The 27,266-nt window shown below is 36.6% G+C and overlaps 2 protein-coding genes across 3 annotated transcripts; both read right to left on the reverse strand.

Moving 5' to 3' along the window:
• Nucleotides 1-13,611: 13,611 nt before the first annotated feature.
• LOC123867350 lies at nt 13,612-16,963 on the reverse strand. Of its 2 annotated transcripts, none has more exons than XM_045909348.1 (4): nt 16,876-16,963; nt 16,062-16,264; nt 15,529-15,618; nt 13,612-14,208 (listed from the first exon to the last, which is right to left on the reverse strand). In XM_045909348.1, the coding sequence occupies exons 1-4, from the start codon at nt 16,946-16,948 to the stop codon at nt 13,957-13,959; spliced, it is 618 nt and encodes a 205-aa protein (XP_045765304.1). In that variant the 5' UTR covers nt 16,949-16,963; the 3' UTR covers nt 13,612-13,956. The 2 variants fall into 2 exon arrangements, with proteins under 2 accessions (XP_045765304.1, XP_045765305.1); XM_045909349.1 differs by having other exon boundaries at nt 16,062-16,272; nt 16,874-16,924.
• A 4,878-nt stretch (nt 16,964-21,841) lies between these two features.
• On the reverse strand, nt 21,842-26,934 carry LOC123867722 (sodium channel protein Nach-like). Its single transcript, XM_045909898.1, has 10 exons — nt 26,729-26,934; nt 26,086-26,283; nt 25,419-25,685; nt 23,995-24,103; nt 23,571-23,695; nt 22,975-23,126; nt 22,823-22,876; nt 22,575-22,669; nt 22,227-22,335; nt 21,842-21,960 (listed from the first exon to the last, which is right to left on the reverse strand). Exons 1-10 carry the CDS (start codon nt 26,932-26,934, stop codon nt 21,842-21,844), a joined length of 1,434 nt encoding a protein of 477 aa, XP_045765854.1.
• Between the last annotated feature and the right edge of the window lie 332 nt (nt 26,935-27,266).

Below are 27,266 nucleotides of genomic sequence, written 5' to 3' on the forward strand. Positions count from 1 at the left end.
AACCCTTCAAAAACTATTAAAAACCCTATGCAAATGAAAACCCTAAACTATAAAAAGATGACTAATAAAGACAATGTCCGTATGCATGCTCGCGGAACACTTTACCGGTCCGCGCACCCACGCAATACACTAGTACTTAAATCCTGTAAATACGAATGGAAATTATAGATAGGTATATATATGCACTTCTCCAGACCATGCAATTTTTGACAGATAACAACATTGGTAAGTAACTATTAATCGGTAAATTACAGATATTAAATTAGTAGACGGAAACTTACAAAAATACAACAATGTCATAATTCCGCGGAAAAACACTGTATTAAAATATACTCATGTACACCAAATTACAGGGAGACGAAGTCGCGTGTAACAGATAAATAATAATCTACTATAAGACAATTATCATGACAATTTTTTGGGGAAATTACTCATATGAATTAAGGTAATGAAGTGTATTTCAGTAAGACATGCTAGTCTCCATAATATACTCGTATAATACTAAAATCGTGCCGTACAATATTTATCTATTGTCTCCTTGCTAAGGCAGAAGCCCAAGTGATTAGAAAAACTAAATTGTCTTCCGAATTAATGCCATCCATCACGATGGGTCATTGATTGAGCTTTTATTTACAAATACCTACCTACCTATTACCTACATAAACACTTTAATTCTGTTATTTGTTATAAACAATAGATAATGTACTTAGTAAAGAAAAATTACTGAGGTAAACCCAAATTAGGTAAACTTAATATGAATTGTCAAAGGGCTCCCAGTAGATAATGAAAACTACTACCATGAGTCTAATCAGCATACTGTGTATCGGTGTATCTGTGTACCTGTGTATCTGTCTGTGGCATCGTAGCTCCTAAACTAATGAACCGATTTTAATTTGGTTTTTTTTTGTTTGAAAGGTGACTTGATCGAGAGTATTCTTAGGTATAATACAAGAAAATCGGTTCAGCCGTTTGAAAGTTATCAGCTCTTTTCTAGTTACTCTAACCTTCACTTGTCGGGGGTGTTATAAATTTTTAATTTACACTTGTGTTTACAATCTTGTAGTACCTACCTACTTAGAAGGGCACAAAGTATGGAAAAAAAATGTATATATAAACTACGTAGGTATATAACGTGTAAAAGGTTCTACGCGTAAGGCGGGCGTAGGTAACAAGGTCTAAGGAAGTGACCAACCTCTGAAATATATTGAGCTTTGACGTAAGAGCAATGTGGATATGACCTGGGAATTGCGGAAGGGAGCGCACATGCCTATGCTTTCTTCATACGAACTTAGGAGGGTGATTACTACACTATTTGATATTGTACGCTCAAAACTAAGTACTATATCGATTTATCTCGTCATTATCTATGTATATTGATATATAAAACATTGAAAAAAATATTGATTTTAAAGTAATGAGCCTCGAAAGATTTCTATTTTAACACTAAAATGAAAACTTTAAGCGTAAATAAAAAGACTAGGAGGGGAGAGGGGGGAAAAAAATTAAATTAAAATTATGTCTGTCACGACTTTTTAATGATTTTCTTTCTTCTTTATTTATGTCAAGTCCATGTTATGATTGCGGCACGGGGTCGGTAATTGGAACTATCAAAGAGCGGCCATAAAGAGGTGAGCGAGGCGTCGATCGACCGTGAAACCTACGCTGCTGTAAAGGATAAAAGAAAACTTAACTATGTAGGTTTTCTTCTATTTAATCCATACTTCCATACTAATATTATATATGCGAAAGTGTTTCTGTCGGTCTGTCTGCTACCTTTTCACAGCCCAACAGTTTAACCGATTCTGACGTTTGGTACAGGGTTAGCTTATATCCCGGGACGGACATAGGCTACTTTTTATCTCTGAAAATCAAAGAGTTCCCACGGGATTCCTAAAAACCCATCCGCTTAACCGGGTACCGAGGTAGCTTGCGTCCCTATAATATTGTCATAGGCATTTTATCCCGAAAAACACTTTCGCATTCAAAATATTGAAAAAAATAATTAAAAATACTTATTTCCCAATATTTTTTTTTCTCAATTTCTCATTTTTCTTGTCTTCGTGGTTCTTATATTACCCACACTCTAGATAATCTTGTATCGTCGGCACCTATAATTACCGGTAAACGTTTACAGTAATAAAGTAGGATAAACAGCTCTAGCACATTCATTGTTTATCGATGTTAGGTTTAAGTAATTCTGTTACTTTTCGTTACAAATTAAGTCAAAGTTTTTATTTCTTCAACATAAAATGTTGAACAAGTGCCTTCGCTACAACCTGAAAGATATAAGATGGAGGCTTTTACACCCTACGACTAACATTAGACTAGTTATATTTTTCTATCACCCAATTCCTAATACAAATGTCTAAATAGTGCAAGTTTGTTATACAACTGCTCAAAAAAACCAAAACCAGCAGGATTTCAACTTTGTATCTCTATGGGTTTCGTGATCTGAACGCCTTAGACCGCTAAGCCAGGTTCACTTATCCTCAGTGTCACAGAATGTTATGTATAATTTTTATATTAAACCAATATAAGCGACTGTTAACGATATTTAGTAGTGACACAGTTATCGAAACTACTTTCAAATGCCCAGATTACGATCAAGCTATCAAGATTATTTTCAACCCATCGCCGACTCACTACTGAGCACAGGTCTTCTCTCATAATGAGAAGGGTTTAGTCTACTACGCTGGCTCATTGCGGGTCGGCAGACTTCATACACTTTTGAGAACATTATGGAGAACTCTCAGGCATAGAAATTTCCTCACGACGTTTTCCTTCACCGTTATAGCAAGTGTCATTTTAACAGCTTAAAACGCACGTAACTACGAAAAGTTAGAAGTGCTTGCCAGGGACGTATTGCTAGGTAGGCAATAGGCATCTACAGTTTATAATTCTCACTATAGCGTTTTATTTAAATAAATATAATATGAATCGTGATCGTGTCGTCCCAAAGTAAACCACCCTGGTCACTGGCGCATTTCTAAATCAAAACACGGCCCGTTACCCCGGAGAGTGACTTGCGGAAAATTGGAAAACGAAACAAGGTGAAAAATATTATTAAGTGGAGCGCTCACCGACCGCCGCCACCGTGCACCCCCGGGACGAATCCGATGCTCTTTATGGTGCCCGGATATTGTTTATAACTTGCAGCTCTGTTACGATGAGTTTTATGTCATTCTTTCAACGTATATACGATGAAAATAGGGACTAGTAGAGTAGTACTAGAGTAGTAATACTCGGTAAGAAAGGCATTCCGAACAAGTGGTTGAAGCTTTTGACGATTCAAAGAGAGTGACTTGCGGCAAATTGGAGACGAAACAAGGTGAAAAATATAAACACACACAATAGACGGATACCCCAGAGAGAAGAAGATGAAACATGTTATTAAGTGGAGCACTCACCGACCACAATGCATCCCCGGGAAGAAGGACAGTCTGACAAACAAATTTAAAAAAAAAATGTTTTTATTCAATTAAACTTTTACAAGTGCTGCAACAGACTGTCAGAGAAACAACAAAGTGATCCTATACAGGTTCTGTTCCTTTTGCGGTACGGAACCCTAAAAATCAAGTGCTTAACCCTAAAAGGTATTTTATTGTCGCTGTTCGCTCACCGAAATAAAAATACCGTAGGGCATTACCTTAAACCACCCCATTCGGAAGGTACATCCGTTCATTGACAGTCAATTGAGCCTACAAATCGCTCTGCGTCGCCTTAACGACAGCCTTTTAGAGGTAGGGGCCTCACATTAGCCGCACGACCTTTGCTTATTGCCTGGCTACACGATTTAGAGTACAAATGAGTGAGTATATACACACTTTTACACACATTAACACAATCCAATGCAAATAACCATTTGCATTATGTGATTTAGTATTTTCAAACCCGTATTGTATAGCGTACAAAACTCGGGTCAATGCCCCACCTATGACGCGGCATTGGCTTCGAGTGACCTATTTACGGACGTTCATTGACCTCTAGCGTCAGTCAGATGTTTTACTTGCAATATATTGTTAACTTTAAAAATACAAGTTTTAAAAAAAATATTCGTAGTTTTTTATAGTATCGTATCAGTAATCATCATTACTATCACCTGTCTTCGGTTTTGTTAGCGTTCTGATTACACACTGTATAGTGTATAGTAAAGGTATTTATTTTGTCTTATTTTTTAAAACGATTTCCAAAAAGGAGGTGATTCTCAATTCGGCCCGTATTTTTTTAAATGTATATAGGTACACCGATTTTTTATGTCATGACACGCCAACTTTAGTCTTGAATTTCAAAACAATACTCTCGAAAAGTAAAGATGAACCCGGAAAGTAATTGTCCCATCACAGACCGTAGATGTGTGTTGTTTGTGAAAGCGAGTCAAAAAATGATATTTTCCAGCCATTGTCCACTTTGTCGCCGCCTGACCCCACTTGCTATAATCTAATATTGCCCCTCCGGCTTGGTCCAATGTTGGCGAAGTTTCACCAATGTTTATCAATAATTATGGCAAGCAAATCTATGCTAACATGCATTTGAGCAAATAAATAAATGATTGATTGATTGAAGGTTTCTTCTGTAAAATACAAATTCATGAAACTATTAATTTTCATGCTTGAGTCTATATACCTACCTAGTACCTTTATAATTTTGTTTTATAATTTGTTTTTGTATGATACTAATTTGGATAACTTGTTCTTTAATTACTAAGGTACTTAGTATAGGTATCTATTGACAAAATGTTATAATATGTAGTATTGCATCACTAGATAAAACTAATAGAACGCGGTCTTATCATTGTATGTCCATTGCAGTAGTACTGACTACGCAAAGTTAAATTAAAAACCTAAAACATTTATTCATTTTAAAAATAAACTGGTAGTATAGCCTCAATAGCTCAACGGTTAAGGAGCGGACTGGTAATCCGAAAGGTCGGCGGTTCAAATCCCATCCATTGCAGAACTGTCGTATCCACTCCTAACACAAGCTTTATGATTAGTTGGAGGGAAAAGGGGAATATTAGTCATGACTAACGAGGCTAATATAAAAAAAAATGTTTCATGTTGAAAATATTGGCTCCAAAGTTGGCCCATACCCTGGCCAGCATAACTCATATCCTATAAACACATGAGACGCGAAGGGGCGAAGACGCAGGTAACTCGGAGGAAAATCTAATTTGGCAAATTGAATTACATCGTCCACTAGCCCCCGGATATATTTCTGGGAAAAGTGCTCTTTGTGACATGTTATTGAATGGAATCTTGATGGATACCCGGATAATTTTTGTCAACGAGCGTAATGGATACGGTGCAAGGTGACTTTGATACCTACTCTGTATTACCTATTGTTCGAATTGGATTTTTTAACCCCCGACCCAAAAAGAGGGGTGTTATAAGTTTGACGTGTGTATCTGTGTGTCTGTGTATCTGTGTATCTGTGTATCTGTCTGTGGCATCGTAGCGCCTAAACGAATGAACCGATTTTAATTTACTTTTTTTTGTTTGAAAGGTGGCTTGATCGAGAGTGTTCTTAGCTATAATCCAAAAAAATTGGTTCAGCCGTTTAAAAGTTATCAGCTGTTTTCTAGTTTTCTTGTAGAAAAGAAGGTTAGATAACCCTTAGGTTCATAATATTCAAGTGTCAATTGACAAATGTCAAGCTGTCAAGATGGACGTTGCCTAGATATACATAATTATTTATTTGAAAATGATTTGTCGGGGGTGTTGAAAATTTTTAATTTACACTTGTTGCCCTAACACGTTCAAAGTCATACTAAGTCAGGGCCTTTTTTAACCCCCGACCCAAAAGAGGGGTGTTATATGTTTGATGTATGTTGCTGTGTATCTGTGTATCTGTCTGTGGCATCGTAGCTCCTAAACTAATGAACCGATTTTAATTTAGTTTTTTTTTTTGTATGAAAGATGGCTTAATCGAGAGTGTTCTTAGCTATAATCCAAGAAAATCGGTTCAGCCGTTTGAAAGTTGTCAGCTCTTTTCTAGTTACCTACTGTAACCTTCACTTGTCGGGGGTGTTATATTGATTTACACTTGTTTATGTCTGTGTCTGGGATGCAAGCTATATCTGTAAATAATCGTTAAAATATTTCGCGGTTAGGCCTTGAAAATACAAAAAAGTTATAGACAGACATATTGTTTTTGTATTTATTTGTAATCATACTAGCTGATGCCCGCAACTTCATCCGCGTGGATTTAGGGTTTAAAAATCCCGTGGGAACTCTTTGATTTTCCGTGATAAAAAGTAGCTTATGGCACTCTCCAGGCCTTAAACTATGAAAAAAATTACGTCGATCCGTTGCTCCGTTCCGACATAATTAAAGGACAAATCAACAAACATGTACACACTTTCGCATTTATAATATCGGTTGTGATTTTATTGTAAGGATTTTATATTATTTGATGACTTTGCGCATAGGCCACTGTGATAAGCTCCGTGACACAGATGCTTCTGATCCCCAAACACCGGTCAATGAATAAGTGAGAGTCAATTTTATTCGTATAAAATAAAGCCCATGTCACCCGAACACACGATATAACGATTGACACCTCATTCATCAAAATTGGTCCAGTAATTTAGACGCTACGGTGGAACACACAGAATTGGATACAAACATACATATTATACATACATATGCTAAAATCATGACCCTTCCTTTTGGTTTTGCCTTAGTCAGGTAAAAATAGACCTCAGCCTTAAACTCTACAGCAACACCTTTATTTACTCAAAAAAAACCTTTTTGTACAATCAATATACAGGACATAAAACGATTCAATTTGAATACTAGGCAGCACGCAGTCCGTTGTTGTCTAAATTCGAGCTCGACACCGGCGGCCCCGGGAGACGACGCGGTTACAACAGTTAAAAGTAAGAGATGCCACGTGAGTCGCTACAATTTATATGCAAATCAGACGCGGGGCTGATTAGGCTGAGAGCTTGCAGTCTGATCCATACTAATATTATAGGTAAATGCGAAAGTGTGTCTGTCTGTCTGTCTGTTTGCTACCTTTTCACGGCCCAACAATTTAACCGATTCAGATGAAATTTGGTATAGAGTTAGCTTATATCCCGGGGAGAGTTCCCACGGGATTCCTAATGATCCATCCGTTTGTATGAAATGATTTGTATGAAATTTGGTAGCGAGGTAGCTTGCGTCTCTGTAATTGACATAGGTAACTTTTTATCCCGGAAAATCAAACAGTTCCCACGGGATCTCTAAAACCTAAATCCACGCGGACGAAGTGGCGGGCATCCTCTAGTTTCTAAGTAATGAAGTGAAAAATTCTTTAGTACCGTCCGTCACAGTGAACTAGAGTGAGTGAGCGCTCGGTTTGATCCTAAATCGATACCTGTCAAATATGAGGTATTTGAGCACTAGGGATGACGTGGAATGAAAGATTTAAACGTATTATAGCACTAGATGATGCCCGCGACTTCGTCCGCGTGGATTTAGGTTTTATAAAAATCCTATGGGAACTCAGCTTTTCCGGGATAAAAAGTTGCCGAAGTCAATTTCCGGGGCGTAAGCTACCTCTGTACCAAAATATATAAATCGGTTAAACGGATTGACCTTTAAGAATGCCGTAGGAACTCTTTGATTTTCCCGGATAAAGTAAAGTAGCCTATGTCCGTCCCCGGAGCCGTGAAAACGGAGCGGACAGACAGACAGACACACTTTCGCATATTTTATAATAATAGTTATTTCATATCACACACTACTAATATTATAAAGGAGAAAGTTTGTATTTGTGTGTGTGTGTGTGTGTGTATGTTTGTTACTCCTTCACGCAAAAACTACTGGACGGATTGGGCTGAAATTTAGAATGGAGATAGATTATACCCTGGATTAGCACATAGGCTACTTTTTATCCCGGAAAATCAAAGAATTCCCACGGGAATTTTAAAAAACCTACATCCACGCGAACGAAGTCGCGGGTATCAGCTAGTCAGCTAGTATTTTATAATATGGAGTATGGAAGTATGGATTTGAGCACTAGGGACGACGTAAAATGAAAGATTTAAAAATAAATATTATAATATTTTAAAACTCTGTCACGCTGCAATGTCCGGCCATATCACATACCTAGTCGTTTAATAGCCTTCTCGTGATGCTCTGCATTCCTCTCATTCTCTCGAAGTTTAGCCGTTTTCTGAAGGTTTTACTTGGTAGGGGGTTTATTTGCTATGGGATACACAGGTATAAAGGTCCTTGTACCTTTTGTATCACTGGAAGCGCAATGGCTATGATTAGAATGGCAGCTCTTGTACTATAAATGCGGGTCGCGTCAGTCTCCCGAGACGAATCTAATTGCATTTCGCTGAGGTGAGCTCTCACACTTCACTTACTTTTTACTGCCATCTGCGGCACATAATCAGATACTTTCCCTTGTCTATGGCAAAGCTACCTTTATTATACCCTATCCACAAATAAGTTAGTATAGTGCGTAATCCCATATAAATGACTAGCCGACGCCCGCGACTTCAACTTTGATTTTCCGGGATAAAAAGTAGCCTATATGCTAATCCAGGATATTATCTATCTCCATTCCTTTCAGCCAAATCCATCTAGTAGTTTTTGCGTGAAGGAGTAACAAACATACACACACACATACACACAAACTTTCGCCTTTATAGTGAAGTGTGATAGTGTGATAGAGAGAAAAATCACAGTCCGCTTCGATTTAGGTCTTTTGGAATACGGACAAAGTCGCGGGCATCTTTAATCATTGTATACCAAAAAACTAAATCTAGATCAATCACAATAAAAAGGAGGTACAGTTTACGAGACAAGGGCATTATTTGTTGAGTCAGAAGGACAATCCCATGTCCAGCCAACATAACAGCAGGTGGCATGTGTCACAACTATCCGCTTAGCCCGTAATCCCGGATCCCGTGTCCACTACATTCTGACATAGTTTACTTTTTGTCCCCCTCTCCGCGCTAGTAATATGACGGGATAGGATTAAAATTTGTATTGATAAAAAATCTTTGTTATCTCACCACTTTTGAAATTCTCATTTTTAACCCCCGACCCAAAAAGAGGGGTGTTACAAGTTTGACGTGTGTTTCTGTGTATCTGTGTAGTTTTCCATCCATGAAAATCGGATCGGCCGTTTGAAAGTTATAAGCTCTTTTCTAGTTATTGTAACCTTCACTTGTCGGGGATGTTATAAATTTTTAATTTACACTTGATTTAATATCCATGATAATATTATCGGGGGTAATATTGTCGGGGGTTCGATCCCGGGCACGCTTAAAACTTTTCGTAGTTCACGTAACTTCGAAAAGTTATACTTAATAATATGCGTGCCCGTTTCATGAAGATTTACCTTGCATGAATAATTATAAACACTAATTCATCCAATAGGAATATCGTGAGGAAACTTGCATGCTTGAGAGTTGTGTGTGAAGTCTGCAAATCCACTCTTGGCCAGTGTAGTAGACTATGACTAAAACTCTTTTAATTCTGAGAGGTGATCCGTGTTTTGATGATGATCGTGATGGATTGATCAGAAGAAGAAATGATTTTTAATGCGAAAGTTTTATATTATCTGTATATCTGTTACTTATCATTTCACAGGCTAAAAGATAGCTGGCATCCAAAAGACGGACTATGCGATCTTTTTATCGCGAAAATTTAGCGTTCTCACGGGATTTTTTTAAACCCATATCCACACCGACGAAGTCCTTGCATCATCTAGTTATACCTACTTAAATAAATGTGAAATTAATCTAGTTAAGGACCGGATTATTTAATTAAAAGCTCATACTGAAAGTTGTGAAATAAGCTTTGCAATAAAATTCAAACAGTGAATTCTATTGCAAACCCAAATGATTTAAACCAAGAGGCCAAAAATACGAATTACGAGTTAAACACCCAAAAACTGTCCATCCGAGAACAAATCCGAATTCTAATCCTCACATACCTACCTACCTACGGTTACTCGAAGAGATGGATCATTTCATAAATAGCAAGTGAAAAATCATGTGAAAAGCCTTTTTAAAGCCTGTAAATATTCATGAAGCAAAATCTCACAAAATTTGAAAATTATTACATCCCACTTTATTGATTATATACCGCACGCGCACGGTCATCGACTTGAGCTACAGAGCGTGCGAGCGAGAAGATTGCATCTCTGCGCGTTAGATAATATGAAAAACATCTAGTTCAATGAACGTAGCAAATAATCATTTGCTACGTTTCACGAAAAGCGAATTTTCGCACATTCCCTTTGCGTGAAATCCACCCTGTGAGAATATAATATCAACAATAATTTTGGCTGTAACACATTCGAAACAATACAAGATTTATTTATTTTTATCAACGCTATCGATCTTGTTCAATATAACAAACGCTTTAAAAAATTGGTGAAAAAATGTGCTGTTTCGTATCGTACGTAGTACGTACGTACTACGTACGTAGCGTACAATTGTACGCTAAAAATTCCTTTCCGTGAAAAATCACCTGTGAAATCACTGAGAAAAAAAAGAATAATTTCATTAGATGAAATTAGCAATCACGGCCATCGCTACTACCTACGTTACTCGTAAATCAGTCGTTCCTCTCATTGCAAATTAAACATTATTCTTTTCAATCGGCATTCCTCCTCCCGGGGACTTTTTATTGGAATTTTTGCGTATCCTGTACGTGCCAATAAATACGGCGCTAAGCGTTCAAACGGTCCAGACCCTACCATTTAGCTCTTTTATGTCAATCGACACACACAAACATACATTTGCCACGTCGTACGGTGCACACGATAAGTGTGAAGACATACTAGCGACTTTTTGTTTCTTATGTGTTTGCAAAATACGTTAGATGTCATTGCAAGCACAAGAAACACTTTATTGCGCAAAGATTCTTTTTCACTACCCACATTATAAATGCTAACTGTGTTTGCTGTTGGTTTGTGTGTTTGTCCTTCAATCACGTCGCAACGGAGCATTAGATAGACGTGATTTTTTGCATGAGTACAGTTAAAGACCTGGATAAAGAAGTGGCATTGGCTACTTTTTATCCCCGACAATCACAAAGTTCCCACAGGATTTTTAAAACTTAAATCGACGCAAATGCAGTCGCGAGCATCAGCTAGTCATTATATATCAGTGTCATCCTCGAAGTGAAGTTTGGCGGTCAATATTATTTAGCAAGCTCTCTTGTCGGCCGCTTTCTTTGATTTTTGGATAGGTAAGGTTTTTTGGATAGGCGAAATTGAAATAATAATGGGTGGGGCACATAGGTAGTTTGGAGAACCGATATCAAGGTATTGAAATGGCAACCTCGCATCGGAAGACGTTGGGAGACCACTCACTAGGTAGGCAGACGACACCAAACGAGTTGCAGGGAGCCGCTGATTTCAGGCGGCGCAACATAGTGGCATGTGGAAGTCTCTACAAGAGACCTATGCCTAGCAGTGGACCTCTATCAGTTGATAATGATGGTGATGATGATACAAAGTGCGTTGTCGCAACTTTTTGTCGACCGACAAGTCGCTAGTGTAAAGTTTCATTAAAACGGAATGCAAATCGCAAAGATGGAACACGGGATCCAACGTGTATTCTATTTACTGTTGCTTAAAAACTACGCCTGTATAATTTTGATACTTGGAGTAAAAGAATGGATCAATGAAAATAATGAAATAACAGTAAAAAACTTACTTATTTATTTCAATAACCTTAAATCTAGAAAAATGATATACACTAATCGTAAAATTATAATAGCTAAAAAAAGTAACACCACAAATTAGTACGCACTACATAAGTATACATAATATAAATCAATATTAATAAATAGTAACTTTTCAATTAAAATTGTAAGTATGTCATGCGAGTATCGTCAGTTTTGAGTTTTCTTTTTGTGAAATTACTAGATATATCTACTTTTGCTGTTATTAGTTTATTTCGCCAGAGAAAACGTGCCATCGTATATCGAGACAAAGAACAAGGAGTATTAAAATGTCTTTATAGAACGACTATTCCGATCAAAAGTAGTGTTCTACGAAACTATTAAAATGAATATGACACTGCCATCAAGTTATAAGCAAAAGCGAGTTGACCGTACCGAAAACTTTTGTTCAGATAGATCCGTATAGTTTGCAGTGGTTAAAAGTATTTGCCAACAGTAATACTCCTGTTGTAATGCGATGGTAAGACGACATAAGAAAAGTAGGAGGAGCAACATGGAAAGGGATAGCGCGTGACAGGCAAAGGTGGAAGTTGCTGGAAGAGGCCTATGTGTCAAAAGTACACGCTTGTAGTTGAAAATATTCAAATACCAGCAATGAAGGCTATAATAAATAAATAAATAAATAAATTACTGTTGTAAATTGTAATGCTAAAGTATCAAGATGAGTTTGCCGCCCTAGATCCCGGAATTGTTCCTTTAACACGACGGAGGCGAACAACAAAATAGAATACAATATAAAAAGCGTAAAAGAGAACATATTGATTTGCAGGAATTTTTATTAGGAGGTGTTACCTCACCGCGCGGTGCCTGCGACTTATTGCTTTGTGTGTAAGGCACTTGTCCCACCGGCGACGACGAAGCGACTAGCTATCGACTATTTTCTCGCTCAATAACCTTTTTGACGTGACAACGTCTTATAATTCGATAGAGCCGGCTGCACGCACGAAAAAACATGACTCATGCGGCGTTACCTCGCTCTGAGGCGTTCCATGTAAGGCTTGAAGTGCAAGCGAGAGCGCGGAACGAGCGACAAAGAAGCACAATCGGCCTTTGTTGTCACGTTCAACTATCGTCAGTAAACCGACTTTACAGACAACCAATTTTTTATAGGCTTACGCTTGACAGTAATCAACCTTTAAAGAAAGCAATGATGAAAGCAAGTTGGAGCACGCTTGCCTAGATAATGTCTATACAATAATTGATGTATAATTCCATGTCAATAAAATAAATCTATACATATAATAAAATTGTAGAAAAGTGGTGTCTGTACAATGGAAATATATAAAAAAAAGTAGCAGGGGTTGTTATTACATCGATGGCGAACCCGAAATTGTAATTAATTTTTTTTTGTCTGTTTGTCTGTTTGTCTGTGTTTGTGCACGCTAATATCAGAAACGGCTTATTCGATTTAGATACGGTTTTCACTAATATATTGCAGTAAGTTTCACTTAACATTTAGTGTTTATTTCATGTCAATCGGTTCATAAATAAAAAAGCTATGTCAATTTAAAGAATCACGGCGAACACTTTTAACGTACAGAGCTGCCCGAAAAGTCACTATTTCACGCGAACGAAGTCGCGGGCACAGCTAGTAATTAAAATATTATTACATCATCATAGTTCTTAGGGTCGCCATAAAATTATAACCAAGAATAGACAAGCTAAAGGTTTTTTGTTCGAATCAACTTTTGCAAATGCTTTAATGAATCTATTACTGGTACGGAATGCCATTCCTACTATGAAGGACCAGTAACAAACTCAACGGCTGCTCTTTTCATCAATAGCAATGGGTGCCAATCAAATCCACAACTTTTTTATTTATGTTGTTTTTTCCAAAATTTTAAATAGGTATGCTTCGTTTAACGGTAACACTTTTCTATAACTATCTTACACTCAATTTTTTTAAATCTTTTTATTGCCGGGGTTTTATCACTTTGTGATTATGTCGCCCCCATGAGCAAATAACTTATATTAAAACTTAATCACTAATTGCAGACAATTGTTAACGTATAATATTATTAAGAATAAAATTACTGGACCGCAAATAGTATCTAATGAACAGAGCTTCCTGGCTTGCTCCGATAAGGTGCAAGCTAAGATGCTGTTGCACATTCCTACATCCAAGTGTCAAGGAAGAAGCTTTGACATACAAACAGACAAATGGACAGACGGACTCATGGTCTCGAAACTATAAGGGTTCCTTGTTTTACTAAAACACATACAACTTTTAAAATCTCCTTTTCTAAATACCACAATTGAATTAATATTCAGAAAATACAGATTGCGAGTTAAGGTTTTCACATGTGTTCTTCTTGTCAGCCTCAACATTTGAGTTGAGCTTGAAATCCATGGGGTTGGAGTACTTCCCCTCGGCCGTGGCTGTGAAGGCCAGCGCTCGGATGTGGTACCAGGTCTCGCGGTCGATGTGGGGTATTGAAGCTGTCACCTCCTCAGGTCTCACTATGACGACGTATTCTGGTAGCTCGTTAGGTACTGTGCCCATGCTGAATGTCTGAAAAGTGTAAATTAAATCTGTAAAAACCTAATAATTAATTTTAATTTTAATCAAAATTAGGTACGTATGTAATTGACAATTCTATAAAATAACTGAAGTCTAACTTAAAACTTAAAAAAAAATATTAAATTAAAAATCAATTAAATCTAAAGCCCCATCGAGACCACTGCAGAGAAGCATTGTACTCAAGATGCTGGCAGCATTGCCCCTTTGGATGGCTAAACTAATTCTTTGCCCATGGTAGCTGCCAGCTCTCAGGTCCCCGGTTGACTCAATAACCCTTTTCGAAATTTCCTCAAAAAGCGCTCGAACCCCCAAACCCACGGTCCCAAGGTCTCCACGCCAAAAGGCACAAATATGAAGCTCCCATCGAGGTTTTCATATCTGCGCCTCTGGGCCCGTTCGGCGCTGGCAGCCGCTGCACCCGCCACAGTGGAGGTCGCCTGAATGTGGGATGCAGCTAAAGTGTGCACAATACCTAATATTAGTTATTTTTTATATGAGTTTGTCTGTCTGTTTATCTGCTATATATTTAACTTTTCCGTTATTTTGTTTTTAAACTTTGGAGGTCTTTTCGTCAAATTATCTTATCTTCAAGGTTAGTAGTGCACATTATACCGGTTATTATCATTATTATTATTATATAAATGCTACGTAAATTAGCTTATGCCCTTAACATCTTGTGTGATATAATCTACAGCCTGTAAGTAGCACTCGGGGATAAAATTCTGGAGATTCCAGCGGTTAACCCTACATAAATACTTTACCTCTTTAAAGGTAATGTTATAAAAATATTACGCCAGCTCACTACAGAGCACGGGTCTCCTCTCAGTACGAGAAGGGTTTGGTCATAGTTCACCACGCTGGCCAAATGCAGATTGGCAGACTTCACACACCTTTGAGAACATTGTGCAGAACTCTCAGGCACGCAGGTTTCCTCACGATGTTTTCCTTCACCGTTAAAGCGAGTGATATTTCGAGTGAAAGGTAGAGGTGCGTGCCCGGAATCCCCGACCTCCCGAATAGGTGGCGGACATCCCAACCACTAAGCTATTACGGGTTAAAAAATATAGTTTTCGGATTTCTTCCTGTACTTGTGCTTACATCTACCTACCTGCCTTTCACGATTCTAGGTCAACGGGAAGTATACACATATGGTTTTCTTGACATACACGAGACAGACAGACGGACAGACGGATAGACAGACTGTGATCGCACGAAGTGATCCTATAAGGATTTCTTTTTCCTTTTGAGGTACGGAACCCTGAAAAGGAAGTATATATATACCTATAGGCAGATATTATAATTATAGTTTACCTGCGGATCATATTTTGAAGTCCTCGATAAGTTTCCATCGGTTATTTTGTAAACGGTGGACATTACGCATGGAGTTTTCCACACCTTAACCTGAAAAAAACGTGCATATCCTGTAGAAATCAGCTAGTCTAAAATTATACTTATAATGAAAATGTTGACTGACTGACTGGCAGTGATCTATCAACGCACAGCTCAAACTACTGGACGGATCGGACTGAAATTTGGCTACTATCTAAATATTTATTATGACTTGAGTTAGACATCCGCTAAGAAAAGATTTTTGAAAATTCAACCTCTAAGGGGTAAAATAAGAGTTTATAATAATTTGTGTAGTCCATGAGGCTGAAATAAGCATTAGCTTATGCCTGAAATTTTTGAATACTGACAGAACATAATAAATCACGCGTCTCTGGCAGCAAGCGAACCGTGGCTTAGCGGTCAGAGCGTTGGGTGCGATCCCAGAAGACGCAGATTCGAATCCTGCCAGTTTAGCAAATTTTGATATGTATTTACAAATTATTTAGAAAACTTACTTTTATTCCAATAATAGGGTTGCTCTCATTTCTCGTTTTGATTGGTTCCCACGTGATCGAGAAGCCAGCGGGATCGAATGTGTGTAATCGATAAATATTGATTTCTGGTATGTCTTCCGTATTTTGAAGTGGTAACCCTTGCACAGATATCACACAGAGTAGAAAATAGGGTAGTAATGACATCTCTACAGTTTCTTTTAGTCCTGAAACATACAAGAATAATTGTAGTACGGTTTTTACGAGTACAGGTAGGTACAGATTTGCAGACACCATTGCAATTAAGTAATAGGTGTTTTACAGAAAATACCGTCTCTCTTATCGATTTCAAAGTTTCAAATGAGCAAAAACCTAACATAGGTATACCTACATACTTGGCTACCTACTTTTTTATTCAGATAAGTTTTTAACTGAAATTTCACATGGTGGTAAGTGATGATGCAGTCTAAGATGGAAGCAGGCTAGCTTGAAGGGCATTTTATTGGTTTCTACTAGGCAAACGTATCGTAACGCTAAATCCCTCGGTGGCGGCCCGGCTTTACCGGTAGAGTGATAATTGCAAGCCACGGCCGAAGCCTCCCACCTGGTGATCTTATAAAAGATGGACAAATAATATTTTGTAATCATTCAACAGATAAGTACTCTCTAAGAGATGTTTCAATGACCAAGATTTGACTCTATGGTCAAACTTCGATAAAAATATTAAGAACCATTTTTCAAAAGTAACAACACATAAGGTTTTGCAGATAGAAGCAAGCGAGAAAACTAGAAAAAAAGAAAGACATTTTTTTCAAAATAAATTTATTATTATACTTACGTGTTAAAATATCGTCCAAAGCAGTTTTGATAACACAACTGAAGTTCACATATAACTTGTTTACACTAACCATAAGAACCAGGAATTATTTAAGGTCAACGCTGATAACCGTTTTTTTCTGAGATCGGTTGTTATCTGACAATGTCCGTGTATACAATTTTACACATACTTAATGCACATTGTTATTTCTGTTAAGGTAGACTTTGTACGCGACCGCAACACGCGACATTTTGTCGTGCAAACGACTGCTAAATGTCGCGCATTGCCGTCGCTCTCCTTAATAATGTTCTCCATACATATAACATAGTAATTTTTCTTCGTTGTATCATTCTATCCCGAATCTGCATGGCTAGCCACCACACTCCAGTCGTTATCAATCGCTAAGATTCCTAGGTGTTTCGGCTGCATCATTCGAAAAATTCTTGAAAAGCCGGCAATGTATTAGCTGTTCTTCTGGTGCTGCAAAAGTTTAATACAAACTAATGAAAACCACATTTGACTTAAAATTTAACTAAAAGTGGCGGTCAATTTTTTTTTATTGTTTGTTGTTATAGCGGCAACAGAAATACACTACACATCCTGTGAAAATTTCAACTCTCTACCTATTACAGTTCCCGAGATACGAGTAGGTACATCGCGCTGACAGACAGACAGAGAGAGCGGAGGCTTAGTAACATAGTACCGTGGGCATCCTTTGAGTTCTGAACCCTAAAAATTTGGTCAAGTGCGAGTTGGACTTGCGCACGTAGGGTTTCGTACCACCGTACAAAAATAACACTTTTTAGGGTTCCGTACCTCAAAAGGAAAAACGGAACCCTTATAGGATCACTTTGTAGTCTGTCTGTCTGTCTGTCTGACGGTTCGTCCGTCGGTCCGTCGTGTCTGTCAAGAAAATCTATAGGGTCCTTGCCGTTGACCTAGAATCATGAAAGGTAGGTAGTTAGGTCTTATAGCCCAAGTAAACGAATAAATCCGAAAACCGTGAATTTGTGTTAACATCACAAAAAAAAATTAAAATGTGATTCAATTTACAAAGTAAGATAACTATACCAAGTGGGGTATCATATGAAAGGGCTTTACCTACCTGTATATTCTAAAACAGATTTTTTTTTCATGGGGACCATTTTGAAATTTTATTATTTTCTTTTATAACAGCAACAGAAGTACACATACTATAAAAATGTTAACTATCTACCTATTAAGAGGGCTCTCTCCGTCACTCGTTTCTACTCGCTTCATATTACAATCGTAGTTCCAATTTCATTTGAATATTAAGCAACCAAAGTTCATGAAATTTTGCAGACATATTCTAGAAACTAATATCTATGTCTGTGGTTTTCCAGATTTCTGTTAAAATATTCGGTTTCAAAGTTACGCGGTCTTAAAAATTTACATACAAACCTTTGAGCCCCTGTAATTTTAAAACTACATATTTTTAGAAAAATCTAAAACACCACAGACACAGATATTAGTTTTTAGAATATGTCTGCAAATTTCATGGACTTTGGCTGCTTAATATTCAAATGAAATTAGAACTACGATTGTATGAAACGAGTGGAAGCAAGTGACGGAGAGAGCCCTGTTAAGGTTCACGAGATACTGCCCGCTGACAGACAGACGGACGGACTGACGAACTGTAAAACCTTCGGGCGGTTAACAACACGTTATTGAATCTCAAACAGAACTAAACTTCAAATCTTAATTACTTCCCCCTTATTTGAAATGCAAAATTAAAAGTAGGAGACTCGTAACATTGTAAGGGCGTGTTTACACTGGAGCGCAAAAGGTACAGATTTGTAAGGATGTAAATCAAACTGAATGTTTTATTAAACACTCAGTGCTGGGTATTCAAATTAAGTGGCGGCGTCGATGCTAAGTGCGTATGGGAAAGGATTCGTTGTATTTCCTTTCTTAAGCTTTCTTGAGCTTAAGTGTTTCCCAACTTTAGAGTATTAGCTCTTCAAAGTTTGCAATAATAAGTAATGCACAAAATTATAATATAAATGCAAGTATCTTATCTTTTTACATACAACTTATCGGTGGTTCAATATAATTATTTTAAAAGTATAATATTATTTATTAATAATATAATATTTGTTAAAACTAATATTTTGCTTCACTATATTTTAACATACATATTATTTTCAATGGTTTTGTATACCTTTGCTGACCGTCGAAAATTTATTGCCATACCTAATTTATTATTTTAAAAACTATACTTATCTACCTGTATATCGAGGATATTTATATGAATTTTCATTTTTATATTATGTAGGAAGTATTCACCATGCCAATAATATTCTTATCTTTTAGTTTTTAACCGACTTCAAAAAAGGAGAAGGGTCTCAATTCGTCGGAATATTTTTTTTATATTTACTGTTTGATGAAAAGCCTTTTCCATGTTAATCTATCCTCCAAGATTTCCACCTCTGCGTTTCTGCTCGCAATATTTACCCGTTACTTTCTGTAAATATTCCCGCGAACATTGCGAATATAACTCGCACAAGAAAATTAAGCTTGTTTAATTATCTTCTACCTCGTATGTACACAGCCTTAGCGAAACTCGATTTTACTTCGCCTGTTCTTTACTTGCAAAAGTCAAGTAATATAATTGTTGATTTGTGATGGCTACATTAATGATAATCATTATCTTAACCCATTACCGGTGCAGTACTGAGAACGGGTCTTTTCTCAGAAGGAGAAGGGTTCAGGCTATAGGCCACGGTGGCCAAGTGCTATTTTTTTAACCCCCGACCCAAAAAGAGGGGTGTTATAAGTTTGATGTGTGTATCTATGTATCTGTGTATCTGTCTGTGGCATCGTAGCTCCTAAACTAATGAACCGATTTTAATTTAGTTTTTTTTGTTTGAAAGGTGGCTTGATCGAGAGTGTTCTTAGCTATAATCCGAGAAAATCGGTTCAGCCGTTTAAAAGTTATCAGCTCGTTTCTAGTTACTGTAACCTTCACTGTCGGGGGTGTTATAAATTTTTAATTTACTATTAATTTATTATTTGTTTAATATTATTATTGCGTGATAGGCTTGACGACAATCATGTTTGACAAAATTATGGAGAACTTTTCTCTCAGCGCACCTAAGTGATATTACTTAATATATTAACTGCTTAAAATGCATTCCTTAGTTTTGATAAGTTCTGATCCAAGTATATTTTAATTCCGTTGCATTAATTAATCTGTTGTCATCATGAAACTTGGAGATCTGTCAGAATTTTTTGTTCTCTTACTAAACAGTATGGCATATTATTGTAAATTGAATATGTACTTGAAAAGAGCAACCGCCGAGTTTCTTGCTGGTTCTTCTCGGTAGGAACGGCATTCCGAACCAGTGGTAGATTTTTTTGACGATTCAAAAGCACTTGTAAAAGTTGAATTGAATAAAAGCATTTTGAATTTGAATTTGAATTTGACTAAAAGAATATTTAGTTGCCCGCGATGGTTAACTAAATCGTACTATTTTATTTTCCCTCGTTTACTGTTTACTCAATTCCCCTCTTAATTTGTATTATTTATTATCCACGGTAATTAATAAGAAGTACCAGGCGAGCAGAACTCCAGCGGAGTAAACTTCGTATCTTGCTTCCGTTAACTACTGAAAGATGGTAATGAAGCGCACTCACCTTTCTACACCCGCCTCTTTCTCTCTCCACTAATTCTCCATGAAGCTGTCCCTCTCCACCGCTGTCATCGCCACAACGGCCGATCCAGACGGTGACAAGAAATTAATTAGGGGAAGCTAGGGAAAATAATGGTACGCCGTGATTTTTAAATGAAATTTATTTTCTTCACTTCATTTATTTTCCGGGCGACATGACACTTTGGAAATTATTAGACATCGGAAGCGGCTTACTTTCGCTAGGTAAGGTTTCGGATTGTTTACTTTTTCTTTTTTCAGATTTTTTGTAAGTATTAAAAAACATGATTTTGCTTAACAATAACTTAGGGGTGTAATAATTCTTTATTGCAATCTAATTGCAATTGAAAATGAAATTAATGTCGTGAAACTAATTTCGTGCCAGTAATTTCGAAATGTAGATTCCGCTTTATTGTGTACTAGCTGATACCTGCGACGAAGGCGAAAATTTTCCGTCACATGGATGACAGGAGTCAATTTTTCTAATTCATTTCACAGGAATTCTTTTGCTGATGTATTGACCCTTATTACTGTGAGCTTAAGATGTTGTTTGGTAAATATGTATGAGTACGTGCATTGGTAATTTTTAAATTATATTCGGTTTGTGGGTTTGCTGTCACGAATCGTTTAAGCTGTTTTTTTTTTGTTTTCAGAAATATTTATAAGTGATTTTTCAAAGAGAAGTGCTTAGCCGCCAAGTTGTCACAGATTTTTTATGCTTTAACAGTTTAACAGAAAGCCTACTATTTACAGTGTGTCAGTGTGTTTGATAAAGAATACCCGGCTGAGTTTGTTGTGGGCTCTTCTCAGACTTGGGCGCGTTTGGAACCCTCGTAGTTTTAGTTTTAAGTTACGTAATTAATTATCACCACTATATCCCACTATATCGTACAAAAACTATTTCGACCATCAAAAGGAGTACAATTGTACCTACTTTGAATAAATGATTTTGACTTTGACTTTGACTTCATATAGGTGATAGTACAATATTTATTATGTATGTAGATGTAGATATACAATAATGAGGTATGTAGTACCAAATAGTTGGTGGTATAGATTATTTCGCATTCACTCACGTATCAATGATCATTCACTGAAGTTTTTGGAGGGTAGTCATATTGGAGTTTTAAACAAATTCTTCAAGTTCTCATACCTTCCACGAGTATGAAGCTTCAAAGTTCAATTTTTTTGGTAATTACACGTCGTACCCAACCTCAGCGTGCCGAGGTGCTTCAGATATTATTTAGCACCTTGTTAGTATTTGTATGAAAAAACCATAGAATAAATATTTTGGATTTTGTAAAATTTCTGTGCATCTATTTTTTGATATTGGTTTTCGTATAACAGATGAGTCGCAAAGTGAAAAAATATATGATTTCTGCGAAGCTCAGGACACTACAGCCAAGAAAAAGTCCCGCCATTCCACCAACTGCCACTGCATAACCAAAATATTATAATATTACTAAAAGATAATAATATTCCTAATATACAGTAATACAGAGTTTACAAACCACAGTTATCAAAAATATTTTTAAACGAAAGCTAACAACTGGAAATTTTACTTAAAAAAATAACTCATGGTAGCTAGTGGTTCACCCCAAACTAAGAAAATAACTCCATATTGTCTTCTCGAAAGATTCTACTTATTCCAATCACTATAATGATAAAAGAGCAGGAAGTATTGGTACTGTAAATACTTACCCAAGACGTCGGTAAAACCAAAGATAATATCACGTTTAAATCTCATCCTGGGATACGCAACCATACCCCATTGGAGTGTTGTAGTACCTATCGCCCATCCCTGAAGCGACTGAAATTAACATTTTATTACTTGTTTAGTAAAAGTCCAAAGCCTTAAAACCTTCTGAAGTCTCTAATTCCGCAAAACAAAGTAAAATAACTTCAAATATCAGTAAGTCGAAGTAACACGAAGAAAATAAATTGTGATTTAAATAATGATGATCAATTCATAAATAAACAAAAATAAACGAAAAAATTTAAGGTTGATGAAGAGATTTAGAAGAAATTTCATAAACCCAGAATACTTACATGCATACTGATAATATAGTTTACGTCATTACAAAGGGGAGGACATGAACAGTTAACTTTCTTCCCGTCTTGGTCTCTCAATCCTAAAATTATATCTGTGAACAAAATAATGTAAAAGTGATTTGACACCGGCAAGACGAGGCGTGGATTGGACAGCGAGTACCACTTATGATATGTCGAGTCTACCAATGTCGCACTATGTTGCTTAGCTCTGGCGAAAGTACTATTTCTAACTTATTGTTTGTTACCTTTATGCTTATGTAAACAATGTAGTCCCTTAACATTGCATATTTTTTCATCATCTCCTGCAATAGTAAAATAGTAACATTAAAACATATGTATCTATGATTATCTTCGGTAACTCATTAAATAGGGAAAGTTATAAATGTATTTCACTGACCGATCTTCCTGTAGAAGTAAGGAATGCACTGGCAATATTTGAGTGAAAGCTGTATTCTGCACTCGGTACGACAAAAATTGTACGAGTACACAGGGTTGTGCTTTAGATTATTCTCGTAGTGAAAACGGCAGCCACGTTGGGCTAAAGTTAATCTGAAAGGGGACAAAAATGTTAAAATCAACTTCAAAATAATCACTTGAGTAGATTGATTTTCTGATTATTTTATTACTAAACTATATGCCAGCGACTTCATCTGCGTGGACTACATAAATTTGAAAACCAAATTTACCCCCTTGGGGGTTAAATTTTCAAAAATCCTTTTTTATTAGATGTCTACTTCATTATAGTTATCTGCATGTCAAACAACCCTATCCGTCCTGTAGTTTGAGTTGTGCGTGGACAGATCCAGTCAGTCACCTTTTCTTTTCATATATTTAGAAAATCATTGATATAAACCTTTTCTTTTCATATATTTAGAAAATCATTGATAATTAGTGTAATTGGACTTAAAAGGTCCGTTCTAATTAAATAATTAATTAAATAAATAAAGGAAGAAAAATAGGGGCACTTATTGAGTCCCTTGTAATACTCCATACCTTGCAGCTTCTGGTGAAGTGTACACAGCTATTGTATGGACATAAAGTGTCATATATAAAAACTCTGGTGAATGATAATGCTGTGCAGTGATATCTGGAGCCTCATACGGGCCGTGGATATAAGCCTGAAGAAAGGGTAAATATATTAGAAAGATGATGATAATTACCTATATTCAAAGCTAACGATAATATATTTTTAGTAACTACTGTTATAATTATTGATACGGAAATTTTTATAATACAATTAATTAGTAAACAAGCTATAACGTGATTCGTTAAAGCGGGCTTTAATATAGAAAAAATATGGCTTACTATGAGAACATTATTATCTATATCATTAATAGTCCTGCTGAAGTAGCCTCAGAAAAGAAAGATTTATATAGTTTGAAGATTTAAGGAGCAAATAAATAATTGCAAAACTTACAAAATACGAATGCGTTATATTGACTTGAGAAAAAACTTCCCCGTCTAACGGATGGACATTAAATGAAGTGTTGGATTTGACAACGTCCCATCTATTTGCTTTCCTATATCTACAAGTGTAAATTAAAAATTTATAACACCCCCGACAAGTGAAGTTTACAGTAACTAGAAAAGACCGAAAAGACCTGATAACTTTCAAACGGCTGAACTGATTTTCTTGGACTATTTCGCGCCTACGATCTAAAGTATCTGAGTTTTCCAAAACATCATTTTCAAATAAATAATTATGTATTTAGGCAACGTCCATCTTGACAGCTTGACATTTGTCAATTGACATAATATTATGAACCTAACGGTTATCTAACCTTCTTTTCTACAAGAAAACCAGAAAAGAGCTGATAACTCTTAAACGGCTGAATCAATTTTTTTGGATTATAGCTAAGAACACTCTCGATCAAGCCACCTTTCAAACAAAAAAAAGTAAATTAAAATCGGCTCATTCGTTTAGGCGCTACGATGCCACAGACAGATACACAGATACACAGATACACAGACACACAGATACACACGTCAAACTTATAACACCCCTCTTTTTGGGTCGGGGGTTAAAAATAGTGAAAAATAACAAAATTTCCAAAATTTAAAAAAACCCCCGACACATTTTTATTCGAATTTGGCTTGACACTAATTTGTATTGGTCGGATAGTAGTAACCGGTCTAATAAGAAAACTAGAAAAGAGCCTACAACTTTCAAACGGCTGAACCAATTTTCTTGGATTACAGCTAAGAACACTCTCGATCAAGCCACCTTTCAAACAAAAAAAACTAAATTAAAATCGGTTCATTCATTTAGGTCTACGATGCCACATACAGATACACAAACACACAGATACACACGTCAAACTTATAACACCCCTCTTTTTGGGTCGGGGGTTAAAAATTATTTCTAAAATGAAGAAAACTAAACAGGGTTTTTTTTTGTTACAACACCTTCTCAGTTCCTAACGACTGAAATCTGATCACAAATGAAAATATGAAAAGTAGTTTATAGCAACCGTTAAAAAATTAAAAGTAGGTTCGTCAACTATAAATATTTTTTCATTTATTTTGGAAGCGCCACTCCTTTTTTCGATGGGAATAAGAAGATTAGTACCTGAATCAATGTTAAAAAAAGTTTGCCGTCATCAACATTGTCAATCTATACACGTTCACAGCTGGACATAGATCTCTTTTAGGGACGCGCCACTATTTTGCGCTGCCTGAATCCAGCGGCTTCCTGCGACTCGTTTGACGTCGTCTGTCCACCTATTGAAGGTCTTCCAACGCTGCACTTTCGAGTGCGAGGTCACCGTTCCAGCACCTTGGGACCTCAAGGTGCTAGGACCTCCCCTCATTAGAGAAAATTACTATTTCGTAAATACTTACTCAGGGGTATTATATATGGCAACTTTTGAATTAATGGTATAGCACAGTCCCATCTCAGTGATTGTGGGAATAATTTGCAGGTCAAATCCAGAAGTGCTGGTCACCAGAGTTGGCTTGAATAAAGCTGATAAATTGAGCAGAAGTTCCAAGTAATCGTCAGGATCTATGCCTTTGTATTCGGGTACCGTGTTAAAGTTTTCGAAAGTAGTATTCGCTAATGTCTTTATGAATTTTTTGAAATTCTCTTTATCGTCTTCATGTAAGGATCTGTGAATTTTAAAATAAATAAAAAAACGGTCAAGTTCGAGTCGGTCTCGCACAATAAGGGCTCCGTACCATCGTACAAGAAGTAACACTTTTTAATTTTTTTGTGATATAATCACAAATTCGCGGTTTTGCCTTTACTGCGCTATAAAAGAATGTTACCTACCTTTCATGATTTTTAGTCAACGGGAAGTACCCCATGGATTTTGATTCCCTTGATGGGTCTTGACAGACATGACAGACAATGATGTGATCCTATAAGGGTTCTTTTTTTCCTTTTGAGGTATGGAACCCTAAAAACCAATCTAGGTAGTACAATTTGAAACATTGAACGCATTTTAAAGCGTGTCTGTCCATCTATTTATTGCGTTTTCACGTCCTGATAAATAAATGTTGAACTCACTCGAGGTAAGTATCCAACCTCGTGGGATCAAGCTTCTCTTCAGGACAGAGGGTGACGCAAGGGAATGTGGTATTCCAGGAGTACATGTCTCGTTCCATGGACACCACGGTTGGTGAGGACTGGTAGCGAGCCCAGGTGCTCCACGAGAGGTACACAGTTCCAAATACTGACAGGAACACCATTGTGAACCAGAGGAAGCTGGAAGCGGAGTAAAAAACCGGTCAAGTTCGAGTCAAACTCGCGCACTGAGGGTTCCGTACTCGGGAATTTTTTCTGACATTTTGCACGAAAAATTAAAAACAAATAAAAAAAAATGCATAAAAATAAATAAAAATCTGTTTTATAATATACAGGTAAAACCCTTTCATATAATACCCCACTAGGTATAGTTATTTTACTTTGAAAATTGAAAATACTAATTATTTATTTGTTCATGAACACATTTTAATTTTTTGTGATGTAACCACAAATTCACGGTTTTCGGATTTTTTTTCTTTACTTGTGCTATAATGGTGCTAATAAATGTGCTATAATATGATGTATGGACTGAGTTTGGTTGGTTAATATTTTAATGAGAGCCAAATTACATATTATTTTGTTATTAGTGCACAATAAATAAACTCCTCTTAAACAACTTACTAACATTTCACAAGGATGTCTCCCAACTGCGACAAGATGGTTCAAGCCATGTATCGATGAAGTTTCCAGAAACAGCACCAAGTACTTCTTGATCTTTTCCCTGAAAGTGTAAGGTAGGGACTTCCTTCTGCCCTGGACATAGCGGCGCCGTTTGAATCTACGCTGATCTTCTCGGATTATTAGCGATTGAAATTTCCTTTGGGGGAACATTCTGAAAAATTTATATGGCAGTTAGTATAAAATAAAATTTAAAAGACTATAAATTTTACTGCAAAATTACTTACCTTATGAAAAAATTTCGCACCTACCCAAAACATTGATCGTCACAAATGAAAGTGATTTCAAATACCTACTATTATGAAAGCTTGACAAATTAAAATACCGTGCGATGGGTCAATTATGAAAAATACTGTTAAAATTACGTATGCAATGAATCTAATTGCATAAATCATGCTTCACTACTATGACTGCACATGCACTAAATAATGCATGCAAAAGAAGCCTTTATTTCAAAGTAGTTGTGGTTATATTTCTTTGTGACA

Source organism: Maniola jurtina, chromosome 8 (genome assembly GCF_905333055.1).
Source record: "Maniola jurtina chromosome 8, ilManJurt1.1, whole genome shotgun sequence".
In the NCBI taxonomy this organism is placed as follows: domain Eukaryota; kingdom Metazoa; phylum Arthropoda; class Insecta; order Lepidoptera; family Nymphalidae; genus Maniola; species Maniola jurtina.

What these genes read in the sequence shown, in the direction of transcription:
- LOC123867350 (XM_045909348.1), bottom strand. Translation starts at nt 16,948, where the DNA reads ATGGTTAGTGTAAACAAGTTATATGTGAACTTCAGTTGTGTTATCAAA. An exon ending in TTTGGACGATATTTTAACAC is followed by an intron (nt 16,265 to 16,875) that starts GTAAGTATAATA and finishes TGTATGTTTCAG; the next exon opens with GACTAAAAGAAACTGTAGAG. An exon ending in CTTCAAAATATGATCCGCAG is followed by an intron (nt 14,209 to 15,528) that starts GTAAACTATAAT and finishes TACACTTTTCAG; the next exon opens with ACATTCAGCATGGGCACAGT.
- LOC123867722 (XM_045909898.1), bottom strand. Translation starts at nt 26,934, where the DNA reads ATGTTCCCCCAAAGGAAATTTCAATCGCTAATAATCCGAGAAGATCAG. An exon ending in GGGAGACATCCTTGTGAAAT is followed by an intron (nt 26,284 to 26,728) that starts GTTAGTAAGTTG and finishes CTCCGCTTCCAG; the next exon opens with CTTCCTCTGGTTCACAATGG. An exon ending in TGGTTTTACCGACGTCTTGG is followed by an intron (nt 21,961 to 22,226) that starts GTAAGTATTTAC and finishes TTGGTTATGCAG; the next exon opens with TGGCAGTTGGTGGAATGGCG.